Source organism: Dasypus novemcinctus, chromosome 5 (genome assembly GCF_030445035.2).
Source record: "Dasypus novemcinctus isolate mDasNov1 chromosome 5, mDasNov1.1.hap2, whole genome shotgun sequence".
NCBI lineage: Eukaryota > Metazoa > Chordata > Mammalia > Cingulata > Dasypodidae > Dasypus > Dasypus novemcinctus.
The window spans coordinates 77,623,964-77,638,173 of NC_080677.1; the positions used below are offsets into that span (position 1 = coordinate 77,623,964).

The following is a 14,210-nucleotide window of genomic DNA, read 5'->3' on the forward strand; positions in this document are numbered from 1 at the left end:
ATATATATATATACATATATATATTCCTGCTTTCTTCCAAAACTGATTTGAGTTGGCTGGTAAATACACTAGGGTAGAAAAGGTAAGCACAAAAATGGCTTATTAACATATCACATAATGTTCAGTCTTCCTTGTGAATTGAGATATACAAATTAAAATAAGAGATATCAAAAAGTTTGGAGACGGCTGAGAAAATTTTGGGAAAAAGTACCCCAAACTCCATATACCTTTGTAATTACAAAACAGTCCAATCTTTAATCTAATAAGTCTACCATTATGAATCTTTTCTGCATTTACAATCACGCATGTGTACAAAAAAGTAAGGAACAGAATGTTCACCACAGCATTATAATAGCAAAAGATTGGAGGCAACCTAAATATCAAGAGGAGACTGATTAAATAAACTGAGGAATTTCATGCAACAGAACACCAAATAGAAGCCTAATTCAGGGCAGAAAAGCACAACTCAGTGAGTCTAAAGTGACTGGCTGATTCAAGTCAGGGCAAAATTCACAATATCTAGAAGTTTTAATTGATTCAAATCCATCATAAATACTACTTCTAACTACTAAGCAGAATACAAGGTTATGCTATTTTTTGAAAACTGGAGAACAAATATTCTATGCCTCCCATTAGGTGAAAAGAGAATGACTGGCATTCTCTTATAAATATTTAGTAATTAAGAACACAAACTTTGCCCAAAAGACCTGAACTTGAACAGATATTTATACAGGGACTTGAACAGATATTTATACACCAAAGTTCATAGCAACAATAGTCACAAAAGCCAAAAGGTAGAAGCAATCGAAATGCACATCAACAGACAAATGGATGACTAAAAAATGATATTCACATACATTGTACTATTATTCAGTCCTAGAAGGGAATAAAGTTCTGATACATGTTGTGATGTGGATGAACGTTGAAGACATCATGCTGGATGAATTAAGCTAGCTACAAAGAGATGCATATTGTATAATTCCAATTAATGTACTACTGAGAGATTAGAGGTTACCAGGTGCCAGGGAAGGGAGGAGCAGGGGAAAGGGAAGCTTTGGGTACAAAGTGTTAATGGGTACAAAGAGTCTGTTTGGGCTCATGAAAAAAGTTCTGATAATGGATGGTGTGATGGTAGCCCAACATTGCAAATGTAATTAATACCACTGAATTGTACATTTGAAAGTGGTTAAAATGGGAAATTTCGTGTTGTATATATGTTGCCACAATTTTAAAAAGCTTTTAAAATAAGAGGCAGGGAGAGCAGGGATGAAGGGCACAACATTAATTGAGCTTGTGCACTTCCATGAACACTAGACTACATTTTCTGGGGTAGTTAGAATTGAGCAGGTACAATGCTGAGCAACATTAATGTCTTGGGAGAACCTAAAGACTCACAATTTGGGATAATGACATCCTTGGACATGAGTGAGGCCCCTTCTGAGACCCTTCCCAGTGAATCTAAAGCCCTTCCCAGTGAATTGTTTCAGCAGTTAGGCTTTCTCCAAGGAGGCAAAGGGATAATTCCTGTTTTATACTGGGCTCACTAGGAAGTATGTAGAGGAGAGGTAATTTATGATCAATCCACCACCTTCTCTCCAAATTGGTGACTGAAGGTGCTCTAATGAGAAGTGCTAATAATCCTTAAGCTGCAAGTGCTCTTTCTTTCCCTGGGTGGGGGCTGTTCATCGCTTCGTAAATAACCTGAGGTGAATGTGTCCTGAGCTGTGCGTGTGGGACAGTGAGAACTGCAGCCCTGCCCTTGGTAACCATGACAACAACTCCAGTCCCGGAAAAACAGTTTAGCAATGCAAACTCTATGAACTTTAAATAGCCATGGAAAATGCAAACCAAATGTGTCAAAAGCTTACATGGAATGTATGAAGTCCATGCTAAAAGCTTACCTAAGATGTGGAAGATATATGTTAATTCAAGCTTATTGAGCACTGAAAAAAAGAACCATTTGGCCCTTCCTCCGTATAAAAAGAACTCGAAAATCTTGCTCGGGGCTTGGATTTTGCATGAGAAGCTCCAAGCCGGGCCAGTCATAAATAAATCTTTTTTTTTTTCCCTCCCAAAATTATTCCTGAGTTCTGGCCTTTCTATATGCAAATAATTGAACCTCTCTTGACTTGTACAACACCATTACGAGTAATATATTCAGAAGTACTGAAAGCAAGGACTTGAACTGGCATTTGCACACCAATGTTCATAGCATCATTACTCACAACTGCTAAAATATGGAAACAGCCCAATTGTCCATCAACTGATGAATGGATAAACAAAATAAAGTATATACTTACAATGGAATACTATTCAGTTGTAAGAAGAAATGAAGTCGGGATGCACACGGCAACATAGAATAACCTTGAAGATATTATGTTGAATGAAATGATCCAGACACACAAAAGGACAAATATTTTAGAGCTTCAGTAATAGTAATTAAATATGATGAGTAAGCCCATGGAGGTAAACTAGAGAAAAGGTTACTAGGAAATAGAATGTGGGTTGAGAATGGGAGTTGCTTAATGATGCTTAATGTACACAGAATTTTTAATCAAGTTTATTGTAAAAGTGTGAAAATGAATAGAGTTGATAGTAACACATTAGTATGAGTATAACTGCTGGTTTACAAATGTGGTCATGGATGAAAAGGTAGTCTGTGGGCGGCGGATTTGGCCCAGTGGTTAGGGCATCCGTCTACCACATGGGAGGTCCGCAGTTCAAACCCCAGGTCTCCTTGACCTGTGTGGAGCTGGCCCATTCGCAGTGCTGATATGCACAAGGAGTGCCCTGCCACGCAGGGGTGTCCCCCGCGTAGGGGAGCCCCACGCGCAAGGAGTGCGCCCCGTAAGGAGAGCCGCCCAGTGCGAAAGAAAGTGCAGCCTGCCCAGGAATGGTGCCACACACACAGAGAGCTGACACAACAAGATGATGCAACAAAAAGAAACACAGATTCCTGTGCCGCTGACAACAACAGAAGCGGACAAAGAAGACGCAGTAAATAGACACAGAGAACAGAAAAGCAGGGTGGGAGGGGGGAATGGGAGAGAAATAATAAATAAATAAATCTTTTTAAAAAAAAAGGTAGTCTGTGGATGTAAATGTCAATTGAAAGGATTTAGAGAGTAATCTGGGGACTGTATAACAGTGATTTTGGTGGTGGATGAAGATTGTAGTTAAAAGTATAAAGATAAGAATGTTCTTTTAGAAAGTGTGAATATTGTGATACATGAGAAAATTACAGCTAATATAACTTGCAGACAATAGCTAACAGTAATATTATAATATTTTTGTAGCAATGGTAAAGAAATCATATCAATTCTACGGGACAACAATAGGGGCATTTAAAGGGGTATGTAATTTTTCCTTTTGGGGTAATGAAAACATTCCAAAATTGACTAAAGTGATAACAGCACAACTCTGATGAAAACGAGAGCCACTGAGTGTACACTTTGAATGAATTGTTCAAAGCACGGAACTATATAACATAGGGAATCCTGTGGTGGAAGATGGATTGTGATTAAAAGAACAAATATGAGAACTTTCTCTCATGAACTATAACAAGTATATGATACTAATACAGGGTATTAGTAATCACGTGGGTAGGGGAGAAAATTCACCAAATGTAACATTTGGGTTATAGTTAGTAATAATATTTTGACAATGCATTTGAATAATTTGCAATCAATGTTTCAAAACAATGCAAGGTGTTGGTGGTGGGGTGATGTATGGGAGTCCTGTATATGATGTGCATGTTTGTTTTATAAGTTCACAACTTTTATTATACACTTATTGTTTATGTATGAATGATATACTTCAATAAAACTTAAAAAATAAATCGAAATAGTCTGAAGGAGAAAGAATATGTACAACAGTAAGATCAGGATGATACTGCAGAAGGCTGGCAGGAGTTAGGTGCTTCTGACAGAGACTTCACTGCTAAGAGATGGAGAGATCATGAACAAGTGGCAGCAAGTAACAAAGCCAGAAAAGGAAGTTAAGTTCCTTATGTTCAGCAAACTTCGTTTTCCACAATCATATGTTGCCTCTCATCTTCAATGCTTCTGCCCTTATTTATTATGTACTTTTATTTATAATGTGATTATTTAAATGCAGCACAATTTTAACACTTTTGGCACAAAGAATAACTTTGTTCAGAAGACAATGAGAAATTGGACGTTCACAAACACCATTTTAGCTGAAAATATGTTCAATACTATGATATGAATATTATGGTTTACCAACCAGCCCTGGTCACTCAGAGCACACATAAAATGTTGTCCTCTTCAGTTTCGCATACATTCATCATCAGCATGGAACACTTATGTCAGCCTTTCTTTTCTTAGAACTGTCCTCTCCAAATTATGAGTAATGAAAGGCCCATTACAAACCACATACTCTAAACTGTTTCCCACAGTCAAGGAGTCAATATATAGTCTCTACTCATGAAAAGGAAGCAGAAACACATTAGTAATGAACCCAGGGTAGAATATAAACCATCCAATATAACAGGGCTTTGTTTCAATCCAAAAGATAACATTCCATTTATTTCTACCATTTAAGTTAGAAAACACTAATAATGTACTTCCTAGGATAATATTACTATCTTTTTATCTCTTCCTTCAGGCTTGCTTCTGGACAAAAGAAAAACACATTTATGGATGGATTGTGGCTGAAACAGGTAGTCTAGGGAGGTCAATGTTTGCTGCGGAACAGCTAAAAGATAATACATGGAACATATAACAGTGCTTCTGACAGTAGATGAGGATTGTGGTTAATAATATAAATACAGTAATGTTCTTCTATTACAAGGTGTTAAGAATTTGGTGATATAAGGTGTGACAGTTTGAAATTATTTTATGAACCTCAGAAAGAGAAAGATTATGATTTTGAACAATTCCTGTGGGTGTGATACCCTTTGATTGCATTAAATTCAGTTGAGGGTTCTTTGATTACATTACTTGACTAGATCTATTTAGGGCTTTTGATTGGACTACATCAATGAGGTACGACTCAGGTTGAGTCTCAGCCTCCTTGTCCGATCCGATATAAACCCAGAGACATAGAGAGGGAGACAAAGGAAAAGGAAGTTGCTCTATCTGATCCTGCCATGTGAGGGAGGACTAGAGGATTGCTTAAGCATGAAGCCCCCAAGAGGCTGGACCCACGGAGCAGCTCAAGAAGAGACAAGCCCTATGCCTGGTTTGCCTACAACTGGAGAAAGGCGGAGACCTCAGTGGGATGGGCGACCATCCTGCTTCAACAGGTCACAGATGGCTTTGTTGAGGAAGCAGCTCTTATGGTGTCTTGATTGGACTTTTCATGGCCTTGGAAATGTAAGTTTTACCCCAAATAAGTCCCCTTTATAAAAGCCAACCCATTTCTGATACTTTGCATCAGCAGCCCTTTGACAAACTAAAACACATGGGGAAAATATAACTAATATAACTTATAGATTGTAGTTAACTATAATATTTTAACATTTTTGTAACAAAAAAAGCTATATCAATCCTAAAAGTAAAAAAAAAAAAAAAAGAATATGGAGTTTTCGTTTTATGAGATATGAATATAATTAAGCATTTTTTCTTTTTCATTTTCTTAATTAGTAAGGAGACCTTGATAGTGTCATATAACCAATCTGTGCTCATCTATGTATCTTTCTGAACACTGGACAAACAATTGAGTTTGTTGTTAGGATTAGATGAGCTAAAGTGCCTGGCTAGAACATTTTGGGAGTAATACTTCCATAACTTATTGAGCTGTCTTTTGTGTTATTTTTTTTTTTAATTTGAAATAAACTTTGACAAAAAAAAGGAAAGCAAATACACCTGCTGTGGTGGCAGAGAGTCGGGAAGAAGGAACGTGGGATTTATAGCAGTCTATTCTCCTTTAATATTTAGAACAAAGACATTGCTTCAAATGTTGCCTACTTACAGCATTCCACAATGAGCCTGTTTGTGTCATCGACAACCAGGAGCGACTAACTTGACCACATCTTACAATATCTCTTAAATTGAGGTAGAAAAAAATCTAAACACAAAGAAAAGAAATTTAAAATTTTTTATGTAACTCCTTGACTTATCTTTTTTTATGTGTTCATACTAGTAATTTAAGCCATACATTATAGTAGCAGGGGCTTAAATAATGGAATTTTATCTGTAGATAGGAATTTTATCAGAAGTACTGGAATTTATCTGCTGATGCCTTTCATATAATGTAATCCTTTTAATTGATAACTACAGAGTGACAGTGAGGAAACCAGGCTGATTTGTTTTATTTGCTGAATGAAGATATCATTCTGTTAGAAAACAAGTGATTTCTCTAAATATTAGCTGGTACATAGAAGACATTCAATAATTTTTTGCTGAACTAAACTGGATTCTTTCTAAAATTATAGATTCTTGAGAAAGATATACCCACCTTGGCTTCTATTTCTGGCAAAAATGGTATACTAAAAACTCTGGAATTCCTCTTGATATAAAAATATCAGTAAATGCTAAAACAAATATCCTTTTAAACACAACTGAGTGGATTGAATCATGTCCCCCACTAACATATGTTCAAGTCCTTTGAACTAAAACAGAGATTTCAAGAAAGTAAGGGAAATTTCCAGGGCTCCAATCCCTGTAAATGCAGACTGGTGATAAGGTGCTAATGCTATAGTGCTTGGGATGGGGGAGCAATGGGGATAACTGCTGTTTTTCATAACAAATGTGTTCGAATTTCACTGGAAATGCAAGGACAGGAGAAAGTAATTGGGATTATACAAAGTTTGGAGTTGAAACTGAGCCAGAGAGAAGTCTAGAATTAGGGAAGAGAGAGACAGGGAAAAAAAAAAAATCCATCTATAGGTAAATGGAAAAATAAGGAACTCAATCTGCGACTGAAAAAAAAAGTCCCCAGAGAATCTGTAGCCAAAGATGAGCCATCATGTGGATTGGCATTTAAATATTAATTATTTGTGGGATCCAATTTAAATTTATTATCTTTGTAATTTGATTCTACATAGTAACATGCAAAGATGTTCCAAGTTGGTAATAACTCTGGGGCACTTGGCAGAAATAAACGATTCTTTGTAAAGAAACACATCCTCAAGCCAGGCCTTTCAGTATTCCCACAGTCAAGCCCTGACAAAATGAGCCTTCAAACAAAAAGTATACCCATAAGAGGGAAAAATCCAGCAAGAGTCAACAGAAGCAAGAAAAATGACTTCATCAGTAAAATTGGCTGATAGTAATTATAAAACCTTTAAAATAACATATAAAAAGGAAAAATACAACATTTGAGAAAGGAAATTATTGAAAAAGGACAGGTCGACTGATAAAACAACCAAAAAAAATCATGAGAATTAAAAATGTAATCATGGAAATTTAAAATTCAATGGATGAGTGAAAATAGTAGATGAGACACCCCTGAAAAGAGAATTAGTGAACTGGAATATGTAACTGAAGAAATTACAGAGAATGAATCATAGAGAGATAAAGAGATGGAAAGTATAAAGAGGCTAAGAAACACATTAGATAACATGAAAATGTCCAACATACATATTTAAAGAACTTCCAGAAAGAAAGAATGGAAGCAAAACAAAATTCAAAAAGACAATAAATTAAAAAGGTCCTAGGACCAACAAAAGACAACAACTCTCAGACTGAAGAAGTATAAGAAATCTCAAGTGATATCTAGATACAATAGGCAGGGCAGACAATCTCAGAAATTTGGTACCCTGTCAGTGGGCCTTACTTTGGCATATATGCTCGCCAATGTAACAGAGTTAGACTCATTTATAATTTTCCTACACATGTCTCTTCTACCCCTTTCATTTGAACCTGTAATTAGCACTATAATTGTTAAATGTATGTCCCAGAGACTTAAATCTTGGTCTGCTCATATGCCAGTTGAGCCCTGAATCTCAGCAGAGTTGCATCACCTACTCTCCAGTTCACTGGATTCACCCAGAAAAACTACAACAGGATGATGATGGACAATACCCACCCCCAAAAAACAGAGTTTCTACAACTAGAACAAGACAGGTCCATCCATGTGCCCCATGGGATCTAAGGCCTCTCTCAGTCAGAACCAGAGTGGGCATCACCATCCCAAAATCCTCAATACTGGGGAATGAACAAACATAAGGGGGGGATGTAACTATGGACTAAAGTAGTATTATTAATATACCTGCAATGGAAGAACTTGTATCATTGATATAATGGCAATGGCCACCAGAATTTCTGAGAGGAGGGAAAAGGAAAAATAGGTGTAACATGAGGCATTTTGGGGACACTGAAATTGTCCTGCATGACTTTCAAATGATGGATACAGACCATTATACATTTTGTCAAAACCTATAAAATTGTGTGGTATGAAGTGTAAACTATAATGTAAACATAGACCATGATTAGTAGCAATGCTTCAATATGTGCTCATCAACTGTAATAAATGTAACACATTAATGAAAGATGTCAACGTGGGAAAGTGTGGAAGGGGGAGGGGGTAGAGTATATAGGAATCCCCTGTATTTTTTTTTTAAGATTTTTATTTATTTTTTTTTTATTTATTTCTCTCCCCTTCCCTCCCTACCCCAGTTGTCTGTTCTCTGTGTCTATTTGCTGCGTCTTCTTTGTCCGCTTCTATTGTTGTCACCGACATGGGAATCGGTGTCTCTTTTTTTTGCATCATTTTGTTGTGTCAGCTCTCCATGTGTGTGGCACCATTCTTGGGCAGGCTACACTTTCTTTCATGCTGGGCGGCTCTCCTTACGGGGCGCACTCCTTGTGCATGGGGCTCCCCTACACAGGGGACACCCCTGCATGGCATGGCACTCCTTGCGTGCATCAGCACTGCACATGGGCCTGCTCCACACGGGTCAAGGAGGCCCGGGGTTTGAACCACGGACCTCCCATGTGGTAAACAGACACCCTAACCACTGGGCCAAGTCCACCACCTCCCCTGTATTTTTTGATGTAATATTTATGTAATCTAAAACTTCTTTAAAAGTAAAAAAAATTTTTTAAAAGAAATCTCAAGCAGGAAAATGAAAAAATGTGTCATTTTAATGAAATTGTGGTAGGGCAAAAGCAAATGAAAATCTAAAAAGCAAACAGAAACATATGACCTACAAAAGAATGTCACTTAGACAGCAAGCACAAAAGGCAGATGTCAGCAGAAAATAACTATCAACTTCAGCAACAATAATCAAGTAAATTATTACTCAGGAATGACCATTAAGTAAAGACACTTCAAGTAAAAATTGACAGTTGCCTCTAACAGACCCTTCACAAAGGAACTTCTAAAGGACATTGAAACCAGAAGAAAGAAGTAAGATACAAATAGTTACAGTGGACAAAGAATCTAATAAGTTTGTGGATAAAGCCACAAAACTTACTAAAAATAATATAAGGATGATGTAAGGGTATAAAAACATGATGGAACATACACACTAGATAATATAAATACCCTAAAACTACAGGGAATTCTAAATTCCAGTTATTATTCAAGAAGAAAGTATAAATATTAACTTACTCAGGCTTTAATACGGTAAATGCATAGGTTAAAATATTTAAAAGTAACCACTGTAAAAGTAAAAATAGAAGGCATATCTTCTAAAATAAGAAAGTGGGAAAAGAGGGAAGATTCAAAGAGCTCAAAACTAAGTTAGAAAGCAAAGAAGGAGAAAAAAAAAGGAAATATTTTAAAAACAGGATGAATACTGTAATATGAAATAAGAAAAATAAATCCAAGTATAGCAATAGTTATAATAAATTTAACAAAATACATTAATTAGAAAACAAAGAATACCATAAAACTTAAAAAAGCCATCTAAAATAGAATACAATGCTAAAAAAGGTGAACACCAATAAAAGAAAAGCTTGTAGCTATACTAATATTAGGTGATTAGGGGGGACCTTTAAAGCAAACAGCATTTTTAGGGATAAAGAAGAGAGTCACTACATAATAATTAAAGGAAATAATTCATGAGATACATATAAAAATTGTAAATGTGTAAGCATTTAATAAGTAATATAGCACAAAGTTCAAGGAAAAATTGGCAAATCCATAATCAGGTTGAAAGCTTATTTCAAAACTATCTCAATAACTAACAGATCAATGTGGGAAAATAAATCTTCCCTAGTTTCTTGATGTTCCTATAAAAATCCTACCTCTTGAGACATTGTAATGTATACAATATAAAGATAGAGAGTATTTTGCATTCACTTTCTGTGGAAACATTTTTACTTTTCACCAACGATAAAGATTAGATCTATAACCACTTGTCTAGTTAATTTCTCTGGTCCTAAGGATAATAAAATTCGCTTCTCTCCCCAAAAGGGTCAAATGTTTACAACCTAGACTAGTCCCCTAGGTAAAGCTCCGAAAGTGCCAGGAAGACTTGGATGCTACCTCCTTGGTGATTACATTTCAAGGACGAATGGGTCCCAGGACCTTGGAGACATCTCTAAATCATAAAAGCTGGGGACACTAAGGCTTATCTGGCCCTTAGAGAGATGCATTTATATTATATAGGAGAGGGGGATGCAGCCGCCTCTTTCTCTTGTTTATAAGCAGAGAAAATCCACTTTTTTTGGTCTCTCAACTATTGAAGGTCCTATAATGTCTGTAGGAGATTTTACCATCTGGCATCATTCTAGGGGTAAGCACTGGAGCAAAAGGAACCAATGAAGCTATTGTCGCATAAATAATATTCTTCTTTAAAAATTTTTAAATTTTTATTTGTCTTTTTTTTAAAGATACACAGATCACAAAAAACGTTATGATTCTTATAGTATGTATACTCTTGGTACAAGGATAGCTGTATGAAATAGAGTCTTCAACCCATATGTAGAATCTTTTTTTTAAAAAAAGCTTTTTATTTTGAAAGACTTTCAAACTTACAGGACAGTTGCAAAAATAATACAAAACTCAGAGAACTCCAACATGACCCCTATCCAGGTACCTAGATTGACCACTTTTAATATTTTGCTACCTTGCCCATATTATTCTATTTGCATATGTAGAATCTTGATGTATCTGGTAGTTTGAGACTATATGTACCTCAGAAAAGATCATGTCTTAAGAGCCAGTCCATTCTTGTGTGTGTGAACCTACTGTAGATGGGAACTTTTGATTAAATCACTTGTTAAGGACTTTGGATTAGATTACTTCAGTCAGGTGTGACTCCATTCCTGCCCCACAATAGGAGAGGAGGGGAGCTGTGTTTCCTCTGTCTCTCCAGGCAACAGCAGGCCCTTTCATTCTGCACGGACAGTACTGTTAGGCACCTGTGGTTCCACCCCTACCACTTAAAGGGCACAAAGGACAGAATTACCTCAGCCTCTCTGGGCAACTGCAGGTGATGTGGGTCCACAAGGATTAGATTGTTGGGCACCCTGGAGAGTCCATCCACACACTTGGCAGGGGAAAAAGGGGGCTGGTGCTACATCAGTTTACCTAGGTAACCGTGGTCAGTTTTGACCCACGTGGCTTAGTTTGCTGCCCACACCTGCAGCTCTATCCCTGCCCCAAGCATGGAAGGAAGGGGCATGAAGTTTCATCAGTCTCTCTGGGCAGCTACAGACAGCCATGACCTGTATAGACTGGATTCCTATACAAAGTTGTGGCTCCATCCTTAGAGGAGAAAGGTGGGAGAAACTTCATTAGTTCCTGAGGCAACATGAGCAGCATAACCCTCCACAGTTTTACAGTATCAACTACATCCTCAGCTCCTACTATACAACCAGCAAGAGAGAAAGGGCAAGAAAGCCCTAAACTAAAGAAACTACACCCAGAATAAATACATCTAGTATGTCAGATGCCAAGACACCAACAAATTACAAACCATATCAAGAAACAAAAAGACATGGCCCAGTCAAAGAAGCAAGAGAAGACTCAGGATGACATAAAGGAGTTGAGACAACTAATCTTAATAAATATCCTTAATAAATTCCATGAAACGAATATCCTTAATAAATTCAATGAAATGGCTAGAGAGATTAAGGCTATTAAGAAGACACTGGGGGGCGGCAGACTTGGCCCAGTGATTAGGGCATCCATCTACCACATGGGAGGTCCGCGGTTCAAACCCTGGGCCTCCTTGACCCATGTGGAGCTGGCCCATGTGCAGTGCTGATGTGCGCAAGGAGTGCCCTGCCACGCAGGGGTGTCCCCCACGTTGGGGAGCCCCACGCGCAAGGAGTGCACCCTGTAAAGGAGAGCCACCCAGGGTGAAAGAAAGTGCAGCCTGCCCAGGAATGGCACCGCACACACGGAGAGCTGACACAACAAGATGATGCAACAAAAACAAACACAGATTCCTATGCCGCTGACAACAAGAGAAGTTAACAAAGAAGACACAGCAAATAGACACAGAGAACAGACAACCAGAGTTGGGGGAGGGAAGGGGAGAGAAATAAAGAAATATTAAAAAAAAAAAAAGAAGACACTAGGGAAGCAGATGCGGCTTAAGCATTTGGGTGCCCACCTACCACATGCCTACCTAGATTCAGTTCCTGGCACCTCCTAAACAAGACAAGCAAGACAGCGAGCTGACACAATGAGATGATGCAATGAGGGAAAAACACAATGAGAGACATAGTAGGGAATAGAAGTGGTTTAAGCAAATGAATGCCTCCCTTAGACGTGGGAGGTCCTGGGTTTGGTTCCTGGGGCCTCATAAAAATAAGACAAGCACAAAAAGCAGACAGTGAGTGCAAACAATTAGAGGTGGGGGAGAAATAAATAAATCTTTTAAAAAAAAGATGACATTGGGTGAGCACAAAGAATTTGAAAGCATACATAGAAAAATAGCAGATCTTATGGGAATGAAAGGCATAATAAATGAAATTAAAAATACACTGGAGACATATAACAGCAGATTTGAGGAGGCAGAAGAAAAGTAAGTGAGATCGAAGGCATGGCCTCCAAAAACAAACATACAAAAGAAGAGGTAAAAAAAAGAATGGAAAAAATTGAACAGGGTTTTGAGGAACTAAATGACAACAAGAGATGTCCAAACATACATGCCTGGGTGTCCCAGAAGTAGGGAGAAGGGACAAGGGACATAAGGAATATTTGAAGAAATAATGGTAGAAAATTTCCTAACCCTATTTAAGGACATAAATACCCATGTCCAAGAAGCACAACGTACTCCCACCCAAATAAATCCAAATAAACCTACTCCAAGACACTAATCAGAACATCAAATGCTAAAGACACAGAGAATTCTGAGAGCAGCATGAGAAAAGCAATGCATCACCTACAAGGGATACCCATCAGATTAAGTGCTGATTTCTCATCAGAAATCATGGTGGCAAGAAGGCAGTGGTACGATATAGTTAAGATACTGCAGGGAAAAAACTGCCAGTCAAGAATCTTATATCAAGGAAGGTTTTCTTTAAAAAATGAGGGTGAGTTTAGAGCATTCACAGATAAACAGAAACTGAAGTAGTCTGTAAACCAGAAGACTGGCTTTTCAGGATATACTAAAGGGTGTGCTACAGCCTGAAAAGAAAAGACAGAAGGGAGGGACTTGGAAAAGAGTCTAGAAATGAATATTGTATCAGTAAAAGTAACTAAAGGTGTAAAAAAGAGTGGTGAAAATAAAATATGACAGATAAAACTCAAAGGTCAAAATGGGTAAAATAAGAACTGCCTTTACAGTAATAACATTAAATGGTAATGGAGTAGACTCCCCAATCAAAGGACAGAGACCAGCAGAATGGATAAGAAAATATGAACCAGCTATATACTGTCTACAAGACACTCACCTGAGACCCAAGGATACAAATAGATTGAAAGTGAAAAGCTGGAAAAAGATATTCTATGCATGCAGTAACCAAAAAACAAACAAACAAACAAAAAAAAACCCATAAATGTGTATGCACCTAACTAGGATCCCACAAATTACATGAAGCAAACACCAGCAAAAGTGAAGGGAGAAATAGGTGTCTCTACAATGAAAGTTGGAGATTTCAATACACCACTCTCAGCATTGGATAGAACATCTGGGCAGAGGGTCAATAACAAAACAGAGAGCTTGAATAATATGAAAAGTGGACTAAACCTAATAGAAATATACAGAACATTACACCCCAAAACAGCAGGATATACATTCTTCTCAAGTGCTTATGGGTTTTTCTCCAGGATAGACCATATGTTGGGTCACAGCACAGATCTCAATAAATTCAACAAGATTGAAATTACACAAAGCACTTTCT

The 14,210-nt window shown here is 37.5% G+C and overlaps 1 protein-coding gene across 2 annotated transcripts in view; it reads right to left on the reverse strand.

The window, feature by feature from the left end:
- Positions 1-14,210, reverse strand: part of FBXL13 (F-box and leucine rich repeat protein 13) — a 330,038-nt gene that overhangs the window by 188,908 nt on the left and 126,920 nt on the right. The window contains exon 8 of one of the 2 annotated variants that reach the window (XM_058297971.2): positions 5,935-6,030. The exons of the other annotated variant lie outside the window; for it this stretch is intronic. Within the exon in view, the coding sequence (XP_058153954.1) occupies positions 5,935-6,030 (96 nt within the window). The remainder of the gene's footprint in view (positions 1-5,934; positions 6,031-14,210) is intronic. 2 annotated transcript variants of the gene reach the window in all.